The 22,470-nt window shown below is 31.7% G+C and overlaps 1 protein-coding gene across 1 annotated transcript in view; it reads left to right on the plus strand.

Moving 5' to 3' along the window:
* The window catches only part of LanA (laminin subunit alpha), a 189,291-nt gene that overhangs the window by 134,795 nt on the left and 32,026 nt on the right, over positions 1-22,470 (plus strand). Inside the window, exons 40-48 of the mRNA XM_085826882.1 lie at positions 2,244-2,431; positions 6,819-6,935; positions 8,769-8,926; positions 9,714-9,852; positions 12,706-12,913; positions 15,773-15,958; positions 18,068-18,222; positions 19,832-20,014; positions 21,850-21,980. Of these exons, the coding sequence (XP_085683008.1) occupies positions 2,244-2,431; positions 6,819-6,935; positions 8,769-8,926; positions 9,714-9,852; positions 12,706-12,913; positions 15,773-15,958; positions 18,068-18,222; positions 19,832-20,014; positions 21,850-21,980 (1,465 nt within the window). The remainder of the gene's footprint in view (positions 1-2,243; positions 2,432-6,818; positions 6,936-8,768; positions 8,927-9,713; positions 9,853-12,705; positions 12,914-15,772; positions 15,959-18,067; positions 18,223-19,831; positions 20,015-21,849; positions 21,981-22,470) is intronic.

A 22,470-nucleotide genomic window follows, 5' to 3' on the forward strand; every position in this document is an offset into this window, starting at 1 on the left:
GCTCATCCAAAGTAGCATATAAGAAACGTATCTTCCACAAATAAAGATATTAAATTGTTGTAGTCATATGTTTAGTTAGCATTTACGTAACATATGGCGGAAATCATGAAAACTCCTATGCAGTCAACCTCTTCTTCTGAAATCACACCGAGACAAAAATATGATTTCTAAGGGGTAAATCACACAACTGTTTACAAGCCTTTACAATATTACGAAGACAAGCAACTTCACATTTGCCAATAGAACCTACGTAACGAGACTGCGCTTGGAATTCAAATAATCAGGAAAAAAATCTAGCAGTAAAATTCAACTTTTTTATTGAGGAAGGGAGCTAATTTTCTCTATAATATTTCCGATGAGCATGACTCTTGTTTTACGTAAAAACAATCCTTGAAATACTGTGAAAAGATGATAGTAATAATTGAAAAACATTCTTGATGTCTAGAAGTGCAACAGAATTTTCAGTTTTGAAAAATGTGATATTCGAAGCATAAGTATTGAAAAATTCCCAAATCATTTATACACAGCTTATAATTAAATTACATAAAAATTGTCAAAGCAGGAATCTGATTGTTCTAAGGTAATGGGTAAATAAATTTTTTTTTTGTAATTATCATACTTGAAGATATTAAAGCGTGCTTAGATTATGAAGTTTAACTAAATTTATAACTTTTTTAACGTACTGGTTGGTATTTTGTGATGCTATTCACCTAATTTAACTCAATTGTAATAAAAATAGCATTTTAAGAATTTTTTTTTCAAGTCCAAAGGGGCAATTTGCCCAGAAGGAGTATTAATTTCGTTTTGGCATTTTTCATTGATTCACCACAAGTGTTGTTTCACTTTTCAAATTTTTTTCCACCAAGTATTATCGCCTTGTGTTATATTTAAAGAAATTAAATAATGAAAGAATCTACCTACATGTATGTATGTTTCTCGCATTGTGATAAAACAACGGTACTTACAGCCATCAAATTTTGAATATTGAACGTTTCCACCCGAATCTGGAAGACCAGATTTGAAATTTGGAATTTGTTTTATTGTCGATTTTATATTTTGTAAAATTTTAACGAATTTTTGATTGCGAAACTCAGGGATTTCAAAGCGAGCAATGGCAACGTTGTACAGAAAATCATTTTTATCTCCAGCGCGCGAGACTGTGTATTGTAAATTCTAAAGATTTTAAAATTATTTTGCAATATTGCTCTTGAACTGAATTTTATGGTTTGAAATGATATTTAATAAATCAAAATGTGGCTAATATTCCATAAGCGGGGTAAGTTGGCGCCAAATTATTTTGGCCTTCAAAATTTAGCGAATTTTTATGGCGGCAATGAAAGCACTAAGATGCGATTTTTAAACGTAAACAGAATAGTAAGTTTTAAGTTTTGCGGTAGTAAAACATCGTTATTTTGTGTAAATAGAATAGCAAAATGAGATGATAAAATACTAGATGAGCCCAAGAGCTTTGCAAGTAAAAACATAGTCTTATCAATATAATTCATCACAAAATAATAGAATGAACAATTCTTGTAAATAATTATTGAGTAAATAAATATATACACTTATGAGATAAGAACACTGCGAAATGAGTTTTAAACGTAAGCATAATAGCAAATTTTTGTTTCAGGGGTGAACAGCGATTATTATGTGCAAACATGAATGAAATTGAAATTGATTATGATAAAACAACGTCGTGGAATTCAACACACTAAACAACTTTCGTTGAAAACTTTAAATATTCCACATCTTTTGATTGCCACATGCAAGAAACAAAATTAAAAATAATAATAATAATAATAATATCAATTAACTAAATAAAATTAAGTAAATAACATTCATAACTTCACGTCATCTGAAATCCAATGTTCTCCCATCAACAACACTTTAACCTTCTGCAAACGTTTATCTAAATATAATATTAAACATATATATATATATATATATATAATGTTAAACAGTAAAGCTTTTAAAAACAAGCACAGTATTTCAAAATTAAATTTAAAAAAAATGTGCAGGTTACACTAAAATTCGCACTCTTATAATTACCGAAATAAAGCTCTAGGTTTGCCACAAGAAAACATACCGTCGGAAACCACAACCAAATCAAAATCGCACCAGATAAAAAGCTTTCGCCAAGTTTGGCGCTCATCCCTATTTAAAAAAAAAAAAAAATTCGACGTAATTTAAAATCTGAAACCTTTCAAGTTTATTTAGTTACTTATTTATTTTTCTTTTTTTAGTGTTTGAAAATGTGAAATCATTTGAGATCCCTGTTCTTGAAAACAAACTGAAATTTGAGGAAGAAAATGACAAACTTGCGCATATAATGTCTTTGCTTGATGATATTAGTAACAACAGTCAGAATATTTTCATAGTAGCTGATGACACTCAAAGTTTGACTGACGAAACGCAGCGAGTTCCAGTTGAGGTAAATAATTTATCATTTATTTCTATTTGAGTGTATTTTTAAATTTATTCTTAATTTATTATTTAATTGATAATTTTTAAAATAAACGTCCATCAATAAAATTTGATATAAAGACAAGCATACGATACCAAAACCCGCGTACTTAACACTCTGAGCCAACAGTCTTTACCTATCCATTTACACCGCAGATTGTGCAAGTACGGAAGTAAAATATTTGAAAATAAGGCGAATTGAAGTACGAAAACTATCTTGAATAATTCCTGTTAAAAATTTCCCTTTTTATGATTCGAAATTGCTTTAAATTCGTACTTATGAAGACAAAGAAGACGATTATTCAGTTTTTCATTCTCTGCGATATTTGCCCGTTTATAAAATTCACTCAATTAATCGTCTATATTTTCAGCGATAAGTGTCCACCAGTAACTGAATAACGAAGATTGCTGAACACTGGCAATTCGATTCCGGTTTGAATCCCAGCAAACAGGCTGGCTACATGGATAATTTCTTGGATTTCTCGAAATGTAACTTTAATACGATCCAGTTTTTTTCAGGAAATCTTCTGTTAAAGCACTGCTCTTCTTAGGCTATATAGGTTTTATATGCTTTGCTGTATTCAACGAAGTACGATAAAAAAAAAAAAAAATTGTAGCTATAACTGTTTGAGGTGACTCATACACTTTAAAACCCTTAAGATCTTCGAATATGTGACTGTTGCAAGAATTCGGATATTTTATATATTTTAAAACCAATTACTTCCAACTTTTTACAGCTGACTACATAATATAGCTGCTTTGGGAACTATTAACCATAAATTTTGTGTTGCTACAAATATTTTGATAATTTAATCTGCTCTGTGACAAAATTTATTATGCGTTCACGTTATTTTTCCACCTTGCGCGCATGGTATTTTTAAAATGGCTTAAGATACATACTTGAAATTTGATGGAATTCTTTAAATGGGCATTATCTTCTAAGTGGACCGAAAATGTGATGAATATTTTAACATTAAAAAAATTTATGCCCGAAAACATTACAGATTTTTTTAATAAAATACATTTTATAAACTCAACCCCAAATAAAATAAAAATTTAACATGAAGTTCTTAGGATTTTTGGTTCACAGTAGTTTACAAATGTTATAAAAAGCTATATATTACATATAGAATTAAATTATGCAAAAAAATGTTTTAAACTGTGCGCGCAAGGTGGAAACATGACGTGAACGCATAAAAATTTTTTCACAAAGTAGATTAAATTATAAAAATATTTGTTGCAACACAAACTTTCTGATTACTGTAGTTCCCAAAGCAGCTATATAATATAGTCGGCTGTAAAAAGTTGGAAGTATTTTCTTTTAAAATAAATAAAATATACCAATTCTGCAACAGTTACATATTTGAAGATCTTAAGGCTTTTAAAGGTGTATGAGACGATAACAGATGTCTTCTCGTGTCATCTCTTGCAAATTCCTAAAGCAAGGTTAAAAATTTCTACTAAAATAATCTCTACATATAATAAAAGAAAGAGTCTGTCTGTGTGCGTGTGTTTTTCGTACGCGCTTTGCGGGTAAGCTAATACGCCGACGGCTTATGAAATTTGGTACATCTAGACAAGAGCCAGTGCACCTCGAAGCGATTTTTTCGAAATTCGAATTCGAATTTTTTTTATTTTATGTTTTGTGACGAAATCGCGTCATTTTGAGACATAATGGGCTATAGGAAAGGGAAATTTAATTTACATACTCCAATTTCACATCGTCATGAAACGTAGGCACTTAGCTATTTTACGAACTTAAAATAAATTTTTTGTGTTTCAATAAATCGATTAAATACGAATTTATTTAACAAAGGAACTTAACACTTTTTCAATGGGATTTTTCTAAAAAAGTTTATTTTTAAAAATGTACAGTTTATTTTTCTTTGATTTTTGGACACGTTAAACTTTCATCCTTGTGACTGCTTTTACAAAAAGAATTTTGGAAAAATGATAATATTTTGTATTTAAACAAAAATTCTTTTAATGAAGCTTCCGAGTACACTTCTCACATCTCACATCTTTGAAAATGTGATTTTGGCAACAGTTTTCCTGTCTTATTGTTGTTGATGGATTTTTGATGAAATCGCTTCATTTTGAATAGTTTCATTCTTTTAGAAATGTGGGTTTGGCAACAATTTTTCATCGTATTTCTTATATCACTGTTTTTAAGAGATTGGCATATTTCATTGTCATTTTTACATATATATAATACATTTTTATTGATTTTTTTGATAAAGTTGTTCTGTAGAGTAAAATTCTGCGCGGAATTTTATGTTTTTTGAGTTGCTTTCATGTTATTTTTTGCTTATTTCACTGTTTGTAAGATATTGAAAAGTTTTGCATGATTTTGTTTCTTCAACGGAAAGTTGGTTAATTTTTTATTAGGATAATTAATAATTGTATTAAAGGATATAGCTTATTTCATTGTAATTTTTTCTCTTGAAAATATAAGATAAAATATCATTAATTATACTTTGCTTTTCAGAATTTTTTGTTTTTTGTATTCTTTTATGTTAGTTATTGCTCATTTCACTGTTTTTAAGATATTGAAAAGTTTTGAGTGATTTTTTTAGGAAACAGAGCTCTTAACCTCCTATATACCATTTGAGTTCTTAAGATTTTGTAAAGGGGAGTTGGTTAATTTATTTATTAGGATAATTAATATTTATATTAAGGGATATTGCTTATTTCATTGTAATTTTGTTATACGTAATAACTTTTTTTTATGAAGTTTTTCTGCAGAGTAACATTCTACGCAGTTTTTAAATTTAACGTTTGGTTAAATTTAAGAATTGCGTAGGCGTTTCCTTCAGCCATTTTTCAGATACATTTAAAAGCCAGACGAAGGCTGGCAGCAAAGCTGCTAGTACAAAATAAACCTAATGCCAAAATAGTTGTGTTGTATTGTTTCCACACACAATCATATCCTAAAACAATAAATCTCATTAAAAATTTGTTAGGCCGTTAAAGGCTTTATTTCGATCTTATTTTACACATAAAACGGAGTGCAAAAACGCAGACTTAGCTGTAAGTGAAACGAAGCGATATTTCAAGATTGGCTCAGATGAGAATAAATTTATTGAATCCTTCCAGGTGAGGCCGAGCTGGGAATAAAACTACAGTAGAACTCCAATTATCCGAATCAATTGGGACCGAACCCTATTCGGATAATGAAAAATTCGGATAATTGGATTTTTTCCCGAAGAAAGGGTATATGTACACTTTGACTAATTACTGTATGTCTTGTATGTTAAAAATGGGAGAAAAAGTTATTTTTAAAGAAAAAGAGGTTTAAATTAATTAAAATGAAAAGGCAACACTTTTTGCGTACATGTTTTATAGTGTACTGTACAGTCCTTACAAGTATTGAAAGTAAATACTTGCTGAACACCTCGGTCAAAGTAAGCTATTTGACTGTCTTCAACCATTTTTGGGCAGCCAAGTCGCCCATCCGCTTGGCAATGAGAAGTGCATGTAGTCACACTCGGGTATAAGAAGATCTACACTTTCTTCTCTCGCACTTTCAATAAGTTCATCATCATTTAGAATTTGAAACCAAGGATTTGAAGAATCACACACCATCCGTTCTGCTGTGCTGCGCTTAAAATTTCTTAGTCAGCCGTTGCTTGCTTTAAAGGATGAACAACCAGACTTTTGAGCTAAGAATTTAGCTTTTTCACAATGAATCGGCACGAAATTGGGTTTCCCATAGAACGTTGCTGCGAAAACCATTTGAAAACGACGTCTTCTGAATTTTTATTTGTTGCTGCCTTCATTGATTTTCTTGAAGAATTTCCACCTTCTTTCAAGCAATGACACGAAGTTTAAAATCGTAGGTTTGCTCCTTTGAATGTCTGAAATCGTTGATTTTCTTAAATTCTGAAAGCGATTCGGATAGTCGGAGTTCGGATAATAGGAGCTGTACTGTACCAAGACTGCGGTAGAAATAAGCTGAAACGGCGCTAAGCCATAAGAATATACTGGCGTATTGAAATACTAATACTGATGAATCAGAAATAGGGAAGACTTGATCAAAACAGCAACGACTGCATTTTGAAAGGCTAAACTGTATTCTATTATACCGAGGGAATTACACAAAATACTGAGAGGAATTTTTATATGCTTACATGTGTTTAACTCATCTAATTTATGTGCAATTAGGATTCCCTTTTCTTTTTTCATTTTGTCTAGTTTTCAATTATGTTTGCTTATTTTTAAAAATAGAAACATAATCATGTGTTAAGTTTCACTCTTTTTATTAAACAATTCAGAATTCTAAATATAGGTTTGCAGTAATTTATTTGCATTGTAATTGATATTTAATAATAATTTTGCTTTTTTTTTCATGATAGGAATTGATAGGTAGCATTGAACAAGGATCAAAAGATACTTATGAGGTACTTCAAAATGCCTCCGATATTTTAAAACTCTCTGAGGCCTCCCTCGATAGCGCTGGAAAAGATTACAAGGTACGTTTTTAGATTTTACAGACAAGAGTAACATGAAGATCAAAAAGAAATTTTTTACTTCTGTTAATAAACTGAAAATTGCACCATATTATTATTCTTAATCATAAAATGTTCTGCATATACTTATATATCTTTAAATTAAGGTAAAGCTTTTCTAATGAGAGATTTACACATGTATGTGAAAGTCTGATATAAGAAAATTTCTGTCTACTTTTTTGAGCTTTTTCTATTTATTATTTTTAATCCTTGAATAGGCTTCTACCTAATTTATTTACAAAATTAGCAAGTCATGAAAATCTAAATTAAAAATATCATTGTTACAAAAATAGAATGAAGAGAGATAATGATGCCAACTTTCTATGTGTACAGCCTCGATGTTTCTATCACGAATGCAAAATAAAAGAAAAAAATATGCTTATACATTTTGTATTTCTAGTTTTATATATTAATAGGTCGGTGGTACCTATATTTGCAATAGAGTTGTGCCAAAAATGAAATAAAATATTAAATATCAATACAGTAAAGCTGAATAGTCGAGAATGGCTATAAGACTTCAAGATATTGTAACATATTGTTGCGTTTTTCTTTTCTTCTGACACCAACTGTTACGTTTTTTTCTTCCTTCACGTTCGTACGGGGTTTGTGTGGATTTAGAGTGAAAAACGACGACACTTGATGAAGTATCGAAAGACACTTTATTAGTCAGTATTGTCAGGACAGCTCCAAAACACGTTTTACAGTCGTCGATGAACTACTATAAACACGCTGGAACAATCAGTGACACAGCCTTCACACTGTCAGGCAATGACGGTGGAGACAGCTTCCTGCAAAGCATCAGAGTACAGCTCCTGACTCTGCTTGGTCGTTCTCGAAACTCCACGTACTCTCTAGACTCTCCACGCTACAACTCGTGATGCACTCGACGACACACGAGCACAGCTCTCGACTCTTCGGTTCAGTCGTTCACGGAGCTCAGCACGCTCTCTCGACGATGCACTAACCGCGATACACTAAGAAAATCCTTCGATGCACTCGACGACCCACTCGGCACTCGTTGCCCGGCTGTCAACTCGATCGACTCCGCACAGCTCGCTAGACGAGGCACACTCTCTGAGACACACTCGACGACCAACTCGGCGCTAGACTTCGAGACACTCGCTCAATGATTGACTATCAGCTCGCTAGACGAAGCACACACACTCGATGAGAGACGCAGACACTAACTGACTGCGGACCAGCAGGGCTTATATAGCTTTCGGCTTGTGTTTGAGAACATTCTGGGCTAAACCGGTAAGAATTCGTTCCAGAAGGTTCTCCATCCGTCCATGGTATATCGCCAATTTTGTCGCGAAATGGGCGATTTCTCGCCAAATGTGGCAACCCTGCCTTCCCTAGCCATTTTTGTGGCAACCCTAAAACTGTTTTGCGGGGAAGCCATCTTACCGCACCTGTACATACACATATGCATATGTGTATTGTGTAGTATACGTATACAGTGGCAGCACAGCCAATTTCTACAATTGCTAATTTAAAATTTTGAAATCAATTCTAAAAAGAAATTCGTTATAATGTTCACGTTTCAATGCAGCCAAAATTATATGCAGAACTAAAATGTTTTCCTCATCCTTTCATACAGTTTCCATCTAACATTCAGTTCTGCCTGTAGAAGAAAATGTAATACAATTCATAGTAAAGCCAAAATTTATAATAAAAGACAGTACTTTCAGAAGAAACTTTATTGTTTCTTCCATAATCAACTGAATAATAATAAAAATTAGTCTCTATTATGTAATTTATTTTACTGAATAATTAAATTTATCTTTTTTCTCATAGCGTTTAGATGCGGATACAGATAAACTAGGTGTAAGGAGAACTGATTTGCAAGATCTTATAAACGAGAATACGGATCACATAAAGAATAACGAACCGTTAGTTGAAAAAGCATCAGCACACGCTGCTGCTTTGGTGGAGCAAGCAAATATTTTGGACCAGTTAGTAACAGATTATTATTTAATTAGTATTATTAAATTTCTTTGTGTGTGTAATTAAATTACTTTTCACAAAAATAAATCTTATGCTTATAAATTTTTTAAATATATGTAAATCTGCTTTTCGATTACAAATATTATGTGAAATTTTAAAATATTTTATGTTTTGCTGATTTTTTAAAAAATTTAGACAAATGGGTATTTGCATTTTTTTACCTACAGAAAGACTTAGTCTTACCATATACTCTTAATTTAGGATTTTTAAGAATTTTTTAAAAATTTATCCAAGATAAAATGATGTTGTGTTTTTAGTAACATTTAACACTGTATGTAACTCTGTGCATATGTCCAGCAAGGGAGAACATCTGCCCTGGGCTCAGCTTCCGGTACGAAATTTTAGAATGAAATATTTTCCATGCTTGCCAAACAGGCGGGCGCGAAATCTTCAGTTGTCTCTGGTCACTGAAAACCTTAGCTACGGCTCTATATGTTAGTTACATTCAAAATATGACGTTTATGAATATGAATGCTGAGTAATTTTTTTCTTCTTGTCTTATTCTACAATATGGATTGTAGAGTTTCTATTTTGTATAAACAACTTAAAAAATATGCATAGTCTAATTTTTTAGTTTTTATGTAGCTCATTCATTCACCTTTCCAATACAGGGGAAAAAAGAAAAAAATCATGTGGTTTATTTTTAGTTGGAGATTTAATGAGTTAAAAAAATCGTGCTTGTTACATGATTTTACAACATAAATTATTTTACTTCATACTATAATTATATTTTAGGTCATTAGCAGATACTAGAGATAGTGCTGATGCTGCAGTTAAAGCTGCCAATGCTTATGGAAATATAGGAGATGCTATAAATCAAGCATATTTAGCTGCTGAAGCAGCCCTTAGAGCTTCTGACCAAGCTGAAATCAAGGTATAATATATCCTTTTCTTTTCTGCTTGCATATATTTTAAAATATGAGTTACTACCATTCTTTAAATTCATATTATAAGGGGTTGTGTGGATGGGGTTATAAAACAGTCCTTTATATGTAACAATTATTTATTAACAGGTTTAAGTTACACACGGACAATACATTTAACTTTAAAGAAAATTACAGAGCAAGAGTCTGAAACAACCTATCGGTTTAAACACTTGGCTTTTACTGAAATCCTTCTCTGGCTACTCACCAGAGGGCACCCTTGTGTTTACAGTTAGTCCAGCAATTTATATTAGCAGCAAAGTTTATATTAAACGATAAAAACAACCTCCCCCTCTTTCTCCGCCGACATCCCGGCAAGGAGGCAGAACTGGAAGATTTGGGAGCTCTTGTAATATTGTCTGTAGTCTCAGTTTTTTTGGTTTCCTGGGCAAGGGGACGTTTCTTTGAAGCACTGTCCGGAACCACAAGTTCTTGATTATTTTGAGAATGCAAAGTAACTTTTGGCAGTTTACCTCTCTTTCTGAGCAGAAGAATGGGAGGAGAGGAAGAATCTTTGAAAGGTCTTAGTGCACCGTCTGTTCCGATATTTTATATTTTCGTAATTTACAGCTACTTTGAATTTTATTAAAAATGCAACATTAACCAGGACACAATTTAATTCGTACAGTGTGAGCAAAACGGGTACCCCAACAACTGAAATCCAATATGAAGGATAAATGACAGTTATTTACTTTCATTTGTTATAAACATTTAAAGCGAATGAAGAAGCGCTTTTGTATTTTTTTGTAACGTGTTAGAAAACGTAGGCATACTTTTCTAAACCACAGACGAAGAATCATAAAGAAACTAGTCCTATCCCTTTTTTCCAAGGCCTTAAAACGTTCAAGAGCCAGTAATGAGCACAGATGCTCATGATGACTATTCTTTTTAAGATGACAAGACCATCCATTTCCTTGATTTCTTGGAATGTGTGAACATGTGTATTATTATTATGATACATTTAAACACTGCAAATCATTAAGAAGAAAAAAAGCAGTGATAGAAATTCTTCGCTGGCAGTAAAGACTGCGCTGGATTATGTTGAATACTGTATAGGAAATGAAGACTTCAAAGGAACAATCCAATAACTTGTGGATTTTGGGTGGCTCCTGGCAATTAATTAGTAAATTAGCTTGACTTTTGTATTACCTACATAATCTTTTGTTCAGCCTACATAATCTGGTATGACATGCTGAATGCTGGTAGTGGTCATAGCTGCAATGTTTTGTTTGTATTCAAATTTTCCTTTCGTTCTTGTTGAGAGTGTCCTTTGATAGTTTGCAATAAACTGACTGAATACATTATCACTCATGAGCTGCTAATTCATCATCATTATTATCATAAGGGCACAGCCCCGATCCTCTCAGCCGGCACAAGCCGGCCATATGATCAAAAAATAGGACTAGCCAGCTGTACATCGGAGTTGCATTTACATTTTTTACACCTTAATGTGTCGTTTTGTGCGGACGCGTCGGGAAATTGGAACAGAGAATTGAGACTAAAAAAATTTTTTAGGACAATTCATCTAATTATAAAAAATTTTCGTAACACAAAAGTTTCAATTGTCTGTTTCGGCGAAACGCGTTATGGAGTTAGCTTGGTTGGACGTTTAACTAGAAATTTTCCTTGAAAAGCCAGGTTGGACATCGAATTGAGCTAATTTACCATTTTCCGCTTTATAATTTTTTATGTTTTTTCATATTTTTTTATTTGTTTTATTAGTTTTAACTTCTTCCATCCATAGGTTTTATATGTTTTAACTTTTCACCTATCACATCGATGGGTATTTTGCTGTGTTTTATATTATACATTTCATTTCGCGTGTAGCCTAATTTTTCACCCTTCAATGTCATTGTTTTTTAAAAAATACTGTTTTGAACTTTTTCTTGGAGCCACAGCTCCTGGTAACTTTTTGGCGAGCTAACTACAATTTATCTTCTTCTCATATATATATGTTTTTTCTTATATTTATATATATATATATATGAAAAAACATATAAAGTTCAAAAGTGCCGAATTCTCAGTGCCGAATTCAAATTTTGTCTATTCATAATCTTCATTGTTGTCTCTGCAAAATCTTTCAAATTTGAATAGTTCCTTTTAAAATCTTCCTTAACAGTCTTTCTATTTTTCTCTCTTGCACTCCGGATAAGCGTACATTCATCGACGAAGTTCCCCAAACTTATCACACATTAAGCATTTATCATTATTCTGTAGATGGAACCGATTAACATAAGCCGGGAAATGCCCATAATTAGTCAGCATCTGATTTATATCAACATTATTTATAATATTCATCTTCTTTTTTAACTTTCTAGTTTTCATTAACTCTTTTTTCTTATTAGACGACTCTCAGCAAAAATTCCATTCTGTATAAATCCAGTTTTCCATTTCAGCAATGGTCTTTTTTCTTGAATCTTGGATATCAAAATTATCTTTCCTATTCCCAAGTGGCGCCATTTTAACAAGAATGTGAGCTGCCATATTTGTTTCTACGAATGAATTCGAGTTGCCGATAATCCTATATAAGACTGCATCGTGTTGGTAAATTAGCTAATGTCCCTTTTCTGAGATAGTATGCTTAGAAACGTGTCTGCAGAAATGAACATATTTACATTAGTTGTCACATCGAATTTTGCTAGGGTTACTGGAAATTCATATTTTTTGTGAATTTTAGAAACCTTCTTTTATTTATGTTATCTGTTATGTGTATTTTTTAACTACATGATTTGTTTATGCAGAAGTTTTTGTTAATAGAAAATTTAACTCATTTGCTTTATGAGCTTTTTTTTTTCCCTCCGTAGTCAGAAGGTGTTTTGGATAAAACAAGTGATTCTAAAGATCTAACAAAGGAGTACTTAGATTCTGCCACCAAATTAGAGGAAAAAGTTAAGGAACTGGAACCTCAGCTTGAGGATGCAAAGGAAGGAGTAGCTCTTGTTGCCAAACAAAATGGGAAAACATCAAGAGGACTGGATAATATTAAAAAGGAGTTGGAAAAGTTACCATTACGTTAGTTTCAAAATTTTTGTTTTATTTATTTATTTATTTATTATTATTATTATAGTAAAACATGCATTTCTGGTTTGCACTTTCATTGCTGCATGGGCTAGAATTTAGTTACCCTCCCTCTGAAATTCCATCACTTTAATTCTATCTTATTTACAACACAATTGTGGTCTTGTAAATTTTGCCCAGTATTTATTATTTTCACTTTCATAAATGAATTCCTTACTAATTAATCAGTGATGCAGAACTAATAAAAGTCATCAGACGAAGGGGTGAATAAATGTAAATGTTAAATCTCACAGCCATCTGGGACTTGTAAATGGATTTACTTTCTTAATTGAAACTTCTCTCATGAGCAAAAAATGTGTAACATGTATTTTTCTTTTTCAAATGTGAACGGAAACACATGAATTTCAGAGCGTTTTCAGGGGAAAAAAATTACTTTTGCTACAGTTTATATAAAAAGAAATTAAGTTATTTTTATAGTGTTGTAAACTATACAAAATGCTACTATGTTTTATATTTTTGTTTCAAAATTTTTTCCTCGTATATGTAATAAATAAATTAAAACTATGACTCATCCTCGTCTTAAGAAGAAAGATATCCATCGTATTTTGATCATTTGGAATTTCATAATGATCATTTTCTAAATTTCCATAAATTTTATATTAGAAAGAAACAAAACAAAACAAAAAAAAAAGTGGGTAGAAAAGCTTAGAATTTTAAATCAATTTAAAAACTGCACCCTGATATAAAATTAAATAATTCATAATGGTCCTTAACTTTCTGTTTACCTAGAGTTGATAAAATAAACCTAATGTACTGTCTGTCTATGAGAAGAACAGACCCCCCACAGTGTCTGGCGGGTGGCGGTCGCTATAGCAACAAGACTAGTGTATTTCAAATAGGGACGAACCAATGGTTGCTTTATTGTTATTTTGTTTTTGGCGACTGTTGGCTGAGGGGAAAACAGTTTATCATTCAAGACAGCCCTACGGAAAATGGGTCAAGGCTCGTTTCTGTGGAAACAGACAGCTGCAGACTAACTGGCGAGAGCTTTTCTTATGAAAGACAGACTGTAGTATTCTTCAGTGCTAATTCTAGAAAAATATATCTTTTGAATATGTTTCTGAAGCACCATAAGCCATGAAACATGAAGTGGGACTGGAAACTGCTGGCACCAGGCGCATACAATTTTCTTAACATTAAAATGGTTAGAATAACCAGGGAGTTAGTTATCGATGAGCTATAAGTGCTATAAAATATATAAAACACAGGAATTTTAGATCAAGAACCTCCTGAATAATAATGGAAGTGCTTGAAAACTTTTTATTTTTAATTAATAAGAAATCAGTCATTAATTAGAAATAATTTCCGATGTTGTGATTAACGTTGTCGCAGAAGATACTGATAATTCTTTCTTATTTTTAAAGGATATCAAAACTAATTTTCTGAAGCAAGAATAACGCTACTTGAGAGTATACCGAGTTAACGCTACTTGTTGGGAAACACTTTAAAAATCAGGAACTTTCATGGGTTCATGAAAAATACCCGTGGAGCGTTGAGTAAATTTAGGACATAAGACTTAACCATTTCTCTAAAATCTTGGTGAAGTTTCGATTAACATCAGATTGAGCTAAAAGTATGTGTTTGAAAATGCTACATAAGATATCATTTGAGAGAGTTCTGTGCATTGTTTATAGCCTTAAACATATATTTAAATTACTCAATAACAAAGTATTTAGTAACAAAGAATTTAGGGAAAATGTGATCTTTCCTTTTTGTCTGTTTATCTAAGTTTTCATTCTCATAAATCAGTCTCAACAACTTCTAAGCTTTTTATAAATATCTTTGTCAAAACAAGTCTGTAACTGACTTTGAAGAAAAAGTAAAACTGGCTGATAAACTGCAGCCAGTTTTACTTTTTCTTGAATTTAGTTTCCCGGTCTGGCTGATAAACTGCGAGGCAATTTGTATTTAAACATGAAATGAAATCTCTGGTCTAGGGATAAGTAACGACGACCATTGATGGATTATATGAATTAAAAGTTGTGCTTGAAAAAAAAAAGAAAAAAAAAAAATCTCTGAAAATTAAGTACCAAAAAGTGTACTTCAAAATTTCACTGAATTATTAAAATAAATCTTGTAGTACATTCGTATGAATTACATTTCCATATTATTTCATTTATAATGCAAATGAAAAATACTTAAAACTGAAATTTCTGTATGTATTAAAAACTAACGTTGCTGATGAAAACAGCATGTGTAAAAATGAGTCAATTCTTTTGTGTATGAAGGCAAGCTGGATCATGTATTATTTGAAAAAAAAGATATTAACTGAAAATGCTTTGTATTAATAACAAATAAGTATTACTGTACCGTAAGCTCTCATTTTTAACTGGGTTGTTCAAAAATGCCGCTTTGAAAGTCCAAGATCCTTAGCTTCGGTTACTGAAAAATTTTATAAAAATTACTGATGTGCAATTTTGTAAAAAATTCCAAATAAACCTAACCGTTATGGACTTGCACACGTGGGCACATGAAAACAGTTTAGAGATTTTCATTATGTTCCCGGGTATAGGAATGGATTTTCCTGATTTACAGTATGAAAATTAGTTATTTTATTTTGAATAGTTATTTATTTATTTTCAGTTTCCATTTAAATTAAATTACTCCCTGTTTTTTTCAACTAATCTATATTAGGGTTTTCATTTTTGCCTCTTTACTAGTGGTACAACTTACTTTCAAAATCACACAAGTAAAGCTAAATGTAGTTTTAACAGCTGCTTTATTATAACTCATACTGTACTCATGTGTCATGAAAACTTCACTTGCTTAACAATCTCCTAATATTTTTTGAAGATTCTTTGTGGGTACTCGCTGAGCATGCAGCGAATGACTCAGCAATTGCCGATCAAAGAGCTGAGAAAGCTCGGAAAAGAATACAGGAAATAGTCAGCAAGCTCCCTGCTGATCAGGAAAGAGCCGAACAGGTCCCAAAAGATATTGAAGAAGCTAATCATGCGATCAAAGCTGCTCATAGCTATGGTATGCTCAATTTCTTTATTTCTGATGTATATTTTATTTTTTTTTTTATTAATTCTTACTCTTCAAAAGATCGATCATAATATGTCTTCAGAGTTTATGTGTCATTACAAGGGATGGCTTAGTTAGGTAGGTGTCCAACTATAGCATTTCTCAAAAGATCTCTACTTTTAAAGGATTGTCTAAAGGAAGATATTCTAATAGTGGTAAGGTTCGAAAAGTTCGAAAGCACTGGATACATATTATTGTGTATATACATACAACGCTGTTGGAACGAGACGGCTCCTGACCTAATGCAACCTCAAGGGTGCCAAACAGGATTAATACTGCCCCGCCCTTGGATCAATCTCCATGTTGCGACTCCACAGAGTAAGGGCAGACAAGACAGTACCAGTACGGTCCCTGCCGAGCCTTACTCTATCCTGAGAGCCCTCAGGCCTTCTGTGAAGTCTGTTATTATGCCCTCTATCTGTTTTATGCCTAGTTACAGATCCTAACCAGTACTTCTTAGGCCTTCGCCTGAGTCAACCCCGGGGGGTGCATATACATACAGAGACCTATTGGGATTTCTCCACCGAGTTATAGCATAATTTCCCAATACTGAAAGATAATTTGTCCATTTTGATCTTAGAGTCCCTCTCACATATCTGGGTATTTTGAGCCAAGTATTATGCGGTCCTCAGATGCAATCAAGAAGGGGAGAATTATGTTATTATGAAGAGGAATTTGAACGAGTGTGCTAGAGCAGCGGTCGGCAACCGGTGGTCCACGGATCATTGGTGGTTCGGGAAAACTTTTTGATTAACCGCAGAAAAACTGGTACAATATTTATATTTTTATGAAGAATGAAGATTCAATTTAAAAAATGACGAGTAGCAAATCCTATTATGGAATATGGATTATAGTTTTTTTAAGTTTAGCTATTACTTTTAGCGAAATTCCTTCAATGAATTTAGCGACTTTTTGGTTACTTTTGCAGGTGTATCTAGCGACATTTGAAAGTGAGAGTTGGCATCCATGAATATGCTGCCGTTTTCGATAATAGCGCGAACTGGAATTCTCTCTCCTTTTGAATTACAAATATATCCTATTGTAGTTGTTAACAACACAGTTTTTCTCCATGTCAATAGGCAAGTTGATGGATTTTTATGAGAACCATCTGTATTTTTGTTTATAATTGAATCACTGGAAGTTTCCGCTTTTGTTTTGTCTATGATCGATGGCGTCATTGCCAAGTAAGCGATGATTATTATGTTTACAATAATTAAAAATTCGCGGCATAACACTTTCAGCTGATTGATATTACTTTGCGTTCGCTGATTTGTTCTTGCTTTTCGTGAAGTTCCTTTTCAGTGATATGGAAATGTGATGCTTTCTGTTCAAGAAGGTAAGATTTTTGTACTTGTCATATAATTTTTCAATGTGAACGAAATATGTGCATCAGTGAGTTAATTAATGATAATATTGTTTTAATTGTTACTCATAATCAGGGGCGTAGACTGAATTTCCATAAAGGCATGCCGCTGAACACCAAATGTTTCGAAAATTATATTAACAAATGAAAATTACATATATTACATGTATTGGAAAGTTGAATATTGTTTTTGCTTACTAATATGTTGTTTTTAAGGTGTTTTTTTAATTCATATTAGTGTTCCGCCAAATATAAAATTACATATGTAGTGATCCGTGAAATTCTAAGGGTTGACGATTGCTGTCCTAGAGGTCATAAGAGGAGATATTTTTTAAAAGATAGTTGTTTTTAAGTATCGTTGAACATCAATATGTCCGAAAAGAAATGAAAAAATTCCTTGCCTTTTATTTTTCTTCTCAATTTCGCGGAGTGCCCTAGTTTGTATTGAAAGCACCAAAGGTGCTTTCAATAAAAACTAGAATGTAACAACAGAGAGAGAGCTCTCATCACATCACCCTCTGTTGCTCTCTCAACAAAGAGAGCTCATCCAATTAGAAGAGCTCTCATTTGTTTCTGATATAACTTCTGATATATGTTTCTGATATAACTTCTGATATATGTTTCTGATATAACTTCTGATATATGTTTCTGATATAACTTCTGATATATGTTTCTGATATTACTGATTTTACCTTTAGTTGACCGCATTGCTCCTATTGTGGTTGATACGAATAAGCTGATGGACAAAGCTAGCAAAAGAGAATCAGCAATGAGAATAATTGGAACTGATGTTTCAGAAAAACTAGCCAAATTAAGACAGAAAGTTGCCGTAGCAAGAAATCAAGCAAATCGAGTAAGTTTTCCATCATACTGCATATTACACTGCATAAATATTTTTGCAATTTTGCGTCGAATCACACTGAATGTTCGTTTCACTTTTCAAGCTGTTGCCACCAAATACTATCGCCCTGTATTAAAGAAATTAAATAATGAAGAAGCTGCGTAAATGTTTTATGTTCTTTGCATGGTGATAAAAACAACGGTACCTAAAGCCATCGAATTTTGAATGACATAATCCTACTGCGAATATGGACATGTAGAAGCCCAAATTTGGAATTTGTTGTAATATCGATTTCATATTTTGTAAAACTGTAACAAATTTTTGATTAACAAAGCTCAAGGATTTCAAAGCGAGCAATGGCAATGTTGTAAAGAAAAAACATTTTTATCTCCAGCGCGGGAGACTCTGTATCATAAATTCTAGACATGCTCGATTTAAAATTATTTTGCGATATTGCTCTTGAACTGAATTTTATGGATTAAGTGCGATGAACATGATACTTAATAAATAAAGGTAACACATAAAACGTTAAAAAAAACGCCCTTTTGGACGTAATTTAAAATCTGAAAAAAAAAATGATGATTTAAAAATAAATAATTATATGAGGTAAATCTTTCAAAAATTCAGAGCTGTTATTTTGGAAACTGTTGACTCATTTGTTTAAATGCCTTAGATTAGACAGTATTTATATATTAATTCAAAATTTAATGTGATAGTTAATATACAAAACTTTTCTTTTTTCTTGGATAATTAAGTTGTTAGAAAGATCATTTTACTAAACAATTTATTAGAAGCAGTTTCTTCATACCAAACAAAGCACAGTTTCTTCATACCATGCATCTCTTTTTGTCCAGTTCTGAAATCTGGACAAAAAGAGATTTTTGCATGGTTTTAATAAAGCGTATTTGAAGCATTTTATAAAGTTTCTTACATTATTTTGTCAACTATTTTTAGCCCAGAAGGGCTATTAATTTCGTTTCGGCATTTTGTGCTGGTTCACGATAAATGTCGGTTCACTGTTGTCACCAAATATTACAGCCCTGTATTATATTTAAAAAATTAAAAAATGAAGAATCGGCATAAATGTATGTATGTTTCTGTTTCTCGCATCGTGATAAAGCCTAAATCGTATAGTATTTAAAGCCATCGAATTTTGAATAACGTATATTTCCACCCGAATATGGAAGCCCAAGTTTTTAATTTGGAATTTATTTTATTATCGATTTCATATTTTGTAAAACTTTAACGAATTTTTGATTAACAAACTCAAGGATTTCAAAGCGAGCAATGGCAACACTGTACAAAAAAAAAAAAAAAAAAAAAAAAAAGAAAGAAAGAAAGAAAGTAAAAAAGAAAGAAAACATTTTTATCTCCAGCGCGTAAGAACCGAAATTTCAAAGATATGCTCAATTAAGGTTTTTTTTTTTTTTCCCGCCATATTGCTTTTGAACTGAATTTTGCGGTTTAAACTCAAAGAACATGGTATTTAATAAATAAGGGTAACACACAAAGTGTTAAAAAGAAACCCCTTTGAGGGTGATGTAAAATTTGAAAGCTTTCAGATTTTTTTTTAATTTTATGTATTTTTTCTATTTTAATTTATTTGAATGTGTATTTTCAGATAAAATTAGGAGTTCAGTTCTTTGAAAATACTACTTTGCAACTTCGTAATCCAGAAGGAATGGAAAAAGCGGCGACTTATACACATCTGTCATTGTACTTTAACACAATAGAACGCTACGGTTTGCTAGCTTTCATTGGAAATGAGAAAGGAGCACATGCGCAAATGAAACATGTTTTAACGGTAAGTAGTTTTCTCTCTCTTTGTGTATCTTAATACATTAAAAAGACTTTCTAGTCTTTTTAATGTATTAAGATACAAAAAGGAATTCTAGGGATATGATGTCTGTAAACTTACTTCTTTTGTGGCTGTGTAGGGGCTAATAAACTAGTCCAATTTACAAATAACTTGAATATTTAATGGAAACATGAATAGTTGCTACGAACTACAAAATGATTACATGTGTAGAAGGATGAATTTACATAGATGATATTTACAGATGAAGAGAATCGACCGTCTTTTACGTGTAAACATCTTTCAGTCGCATCATCGTCTTAATGGCGGTCTGACTTCTATCATCGGAAAAGTAAAAGATTTATTCTCGCAGCTTGTCGCGTCATCCGATTATAATGAACGATGCCATCCCACATTATTAAATGGCTTTGTCAGATGCAATAATTTTAAGCTGAAAAAAATGCCGATAATTTTTCTCAAATTAATTTTTTTTTTTTTTCTTTTTTTTTTTTTAAGAAAAATTTAACGATATAAATATCTCTCTCTTCTACAATTTTTAATGTTTCTACTCCACTTTTTTATTGCATTTATTGGAATGTCTATCATAATCTTGCAATTAATGAATTAGTTTGTGAGGGAAAATAAAAAGCATGTTTATATACAAAAACTTTTAAAAAAATACGATTTCAATTACATTCTCATTTCCAATAATTTTTTGTTTTTCCAAAATTTTGCAAATCCTATCCTTGTTTTTATAAAGTACATAGTAATAAACATTCTGTAAAAATATTAAATAATTTAGTCCACATCTGTGTAAGCTTTAGGACTTTGTGTAAAAGGATTTATCGAAAAAATGCAAATAAACTCTTAAAATGGTTATCAAAACATTTCTTTTTTTTTAATATTTTTCTTATTGAATTTCAATAAACATATATCTAAAATTAAACCCGTTACTGTTCAATGAGTGAATATAAAGATAACTTGCAAGCTTTTATCTGAAAGCCTTATGTGATCGGAAATATTTCAGGAAAAATCATAAAATCTAAGTAGTATTTTTCTTTACGTCTTTTTGTTTTGTAAGAAACGTTCAAAACAGTTATGATACATAAATTAATTCTAATATTTTTTCTGAAACGTATATAATCAATATTAATAATATTAATTTGTTGTTTAATTAATTTTTTTCAAAAACTGTAACTTGAAATTTGAACAGACATTGAAATTTTCAATTTTAAACTGCCCAGCAGCATATGTGATTTTTTCCCTTTTCTTTTATCCATTTGTTTTCGTATATAAATTCCCTTTTTAATTTATTTCGGAGTACTTTAATTAATTAAAAGTTTAATATTTCTACCAGCACAATTTTAAATAATGCTACAGTCAGAAACTTGATCTCTTTCATTATACCTCATCTTTCTTTTCATATCTATCAAAAATAATTTCTGTTTCTATAGAAGCATAACAAAATTGACTCTAATGCACACAGAAATATTTTCTGAGTAAAAAACAGTAATAAAAGAAAAGAAAAACCTGTAAATTCAAAAAAAGGATATTTTTTAACTTCTCTCTGTATTTAAAATCAGTCAGACTACACACATAAAGAGAGTTTACTAATAGTCGCATTTAATTACGTTCATCTTCTTCTATATTGATGTTTAATAAATAATTGAAGTAGTTAAAAAGTAAAGGAAAATAAAATAAATACTGAGTAGGCGTGGCTGTCTTTTTTTTTCCTCCAAAATTTCTTCGCAGTATGTAGTAAAGATATTAAAGCATACTTTTAGCTTAAAATTAGGAAATAAATAACTTCATCGATTTTTACGCCGCTTCAATATTTATTTCAGGATGACTATCTTGCGTTAGAAATTAGAGGTGGACGACTTGTGTTAGTGATGGACTTGGGTTCCTCAGCATCAGAAATTAAGCATGATACTTATGTTTCTGATGGAAAGTGGCATCAAGCCATTATTGAAAGGTATATTTAATTTCATATGATTTTTCTGCTTTCAATCTGAAATATTTATTCTTTTTATAATTATCATAAACTAATAATTTAACGATGCTCTTTGCTTTAATAATCTCAGATAATAGCAGTCAAAGGGGCAATTATTATCCGTCATAACAGCATTTCGTCCATAAATCTGGGTACTGGCGAGTCACCTCAGTAATAACATTATACACTCTTGTGCAAAATTAAGAGAAACTGCACATTATGACGAATTCCTGAAAAACTAATAGACAGATTTCAATGAAATTTGATATGAATATACATTTATAACAGAGAAAGAGATGTTCCAATCAAAAGTCGTTTTATGTACCCATGATTATCAACAAACCTCAATGCAGGGATGTCCAAAATCCACGTTGGGATATCGAATTGAAAATGAGCCTAATATAGTATACGGTCCCCTCTCACAGCCAGACAGGTCACGTAGCATGACAACATGCTACACAGAAGGCAGTTG

The sequence above is a fragment of the Stegodyphus dumicola genome, chromosome 11 (genome assembly GCF_044657685.1).
Source record: "Stegodyphus dumicola isolate Sdum_Otavi_A_Nest chromosome 11, ASM4465768v1".
In the NCBI taxonomy this organism is placed as follows: Eukaryota; Metazoa; Arthropoda; class Arachnida; order Araneae; family Eresidae; genus Stegodyphus; species Stegodyphus dumicola.